The 1,838-nt window shown below is 45.4% G+C and overlaps 1 protein-coding gene across 1 annotated transcript; it reads left to right on the top strand.

Moving 5' to 3' along the window:
• Window positions 1-224: 224 nt before the first annotated feature.
• On the top strand, window positions 225-1,166 carry LOC133776574 (olfactory receptor 1468-like). Its single transcript, XM_062215620.1, has one exon. It carries the CDS (start codon window positions 225-227, stop codon window positions 1,164-1,166), a length of 942 nt encoding a protein of 313 aa, XP_062071604.1.
• The last annotated feature ends 672 nt before the right edge of the window (window positions 1,167-1,838 follow it).

A 1,838-nucleotide genomic window follows, 5' to 3' on the forward strand; every position in this document is an offset into this window, starting at 1 on the left:
ATGTTAATGCAAACAGAACAGATTCCACATAGTTCATAGATAGAACTCTATAAGGATATAATCTGATTATAAAACATTAGAGTATAGAGATTATGTTCATTGTGATGATAGTGAAAAAAATAATTTTTTTCAGAATACTTAACAGCGTACCATAGAAACAATCAATAAAACTTCAACTTTTGATGGACACTATTGCTTCTGCCTAAGGGCTCTAGCAACAGAGCATGACTGGAAAGAACCAAACCACTGTCTCAGAGTTCCTCCTCCTGGGCCTGCCTATCCAGCCACAGCACAAAAACCTCTTCTACGTCCTGCTCCTGGCCATGTACCTGACCACCGTCCTGGGGAACCTCCTCATCATCGTCCTCATTCACCTGGACTCCCATCTCCACACGCCCATGTACTTGTTTCTCAGCAACTTGTCCTTCTCTGACCTCTGCTTCTCCTCTGTCACAATGCCCAAATTGCTGCAGATCATGCAGAGCCAAGTCCCATCCATCCCCTATGCAGGATGCCTGGCCCAGATGTATTTCTACCTATTTTTTGCAGACCTGGAGAGCTTCCTCCTTGTGGCCATGGCCTACGACCGCTACGTGGCCATCTGTTTCCCCCTGCACTACACCAGCATCATGAGTCCTAAGCTCTGCCTCTTCCTGGTGACGCTGTCCTGGGTGCTGACCACATTCCATGCCCTGTTGCACACCCTGCTCATGGCCAGGCTGTCTTTCTGTGCAGGTAATGTGATCTCACACTTTTTCTGTGACATATCTGCTCTTCTGAAGTTGGCCTGCTCTGATACCCATGTCAATGAATTGGTGATATTTGTCATGGGTGGACTTGTTATTGTCATCCCGTTCCTACTCATTATCACATCCTATGCAAGGATTGTGTCTTCCATCATCAAGGTTCCTTCTGCACGAGGCATCCGTAAGGCCTTCTCCACCTGTGGCTCCCACCTGTCCGTGGTGTCCCTGTTCTTTGGCACAATTATTGGTCTCTACCTAATTCCATCAGCCAATAATTCTACTGTGAAGGAGACTGTCATGGCTATGATGTACACTGTGGTGACTCCCATGCTGAACCCCTTCATCTACAGCCTGAGGAACCGAGACATGAAGGGAGCCTTGGGCAGAGTGATTTGTAAGAAAATCCTCTTCTGCCTATGATGGCAGAACTAAAATTTTTACATAATTTATCTCATACATATATACAGATACTAATATTGGAATACTATTCCAGACTCTTTACTCATCACGTGAATTTGTCAAAATGGCATACCACATAACCATTTAATATTAAGAAAGGAAATGTAGCTGAGCAATTTAACTAAGGGAGAGGATCTTCATGACCTGGCTGTCTCTTCCTCTTTATCTTCCTCACCTGGAAAAGTATAGTTTAAAAACTACTGGTTTGCTGGGTTGTGATCCGGCAGATTAAGCCAACAACCTGCAGTGCTGGCATCCCATATGGGCACCAGCTTGAGTCCTGGCTGCTCCACTTCTGATCCAGCTCCCGGCTAATGTGCCTGGGAAAGCAGTGGAGGAGAGCCCAAATGCAGAGCCCCCGCATCCAAATGAGACATCCAGAAGCTGCTCATGGCTCCTGGCTTCAGCCTGGCCCGGTGCTGGCTGTTGCAGCCATTTGAGGAGTGAACCAGTGGATGGAAGATCTCTCTGCCTGCCTGCCTGCCTCCCTCTCTCTCTAGCTCTGCCTTTAAAATAAAATTTTTAAAGAATTACTGTTTTAAATCATCTGCATGTCTTACATTCTTAAATTGTTACAGGACTTTTGTTATTTTATCCAGAACACTTCTTTGATTGTAGCATCAATTCTAAGTA

The sequence above is a fragment of the Lepus europaeus genome, chromosome 18 (assembly GCF_033115175.1).
Source record: "Lepus europaeus isolate LE1 chromosome 18, mLepTim1.pri, whole genome shotgun sequence".
Classification (NCBI taxonomy): domain Eukaryota; kingdom Metazoa; phylum Chordata; class Mammalia; order Lagomorpha; family Leporidae; genus Lepus; species Lepus europaeus.

Coding starts and splice junctions, on each gene's coding strand:
- LOC133776574 (XM_062215620.1), top strand. CDS start 225: ATGACTGGAAAGAACCAAACCACTGTCTCAGAGTTCCTCCTCCTGGGC.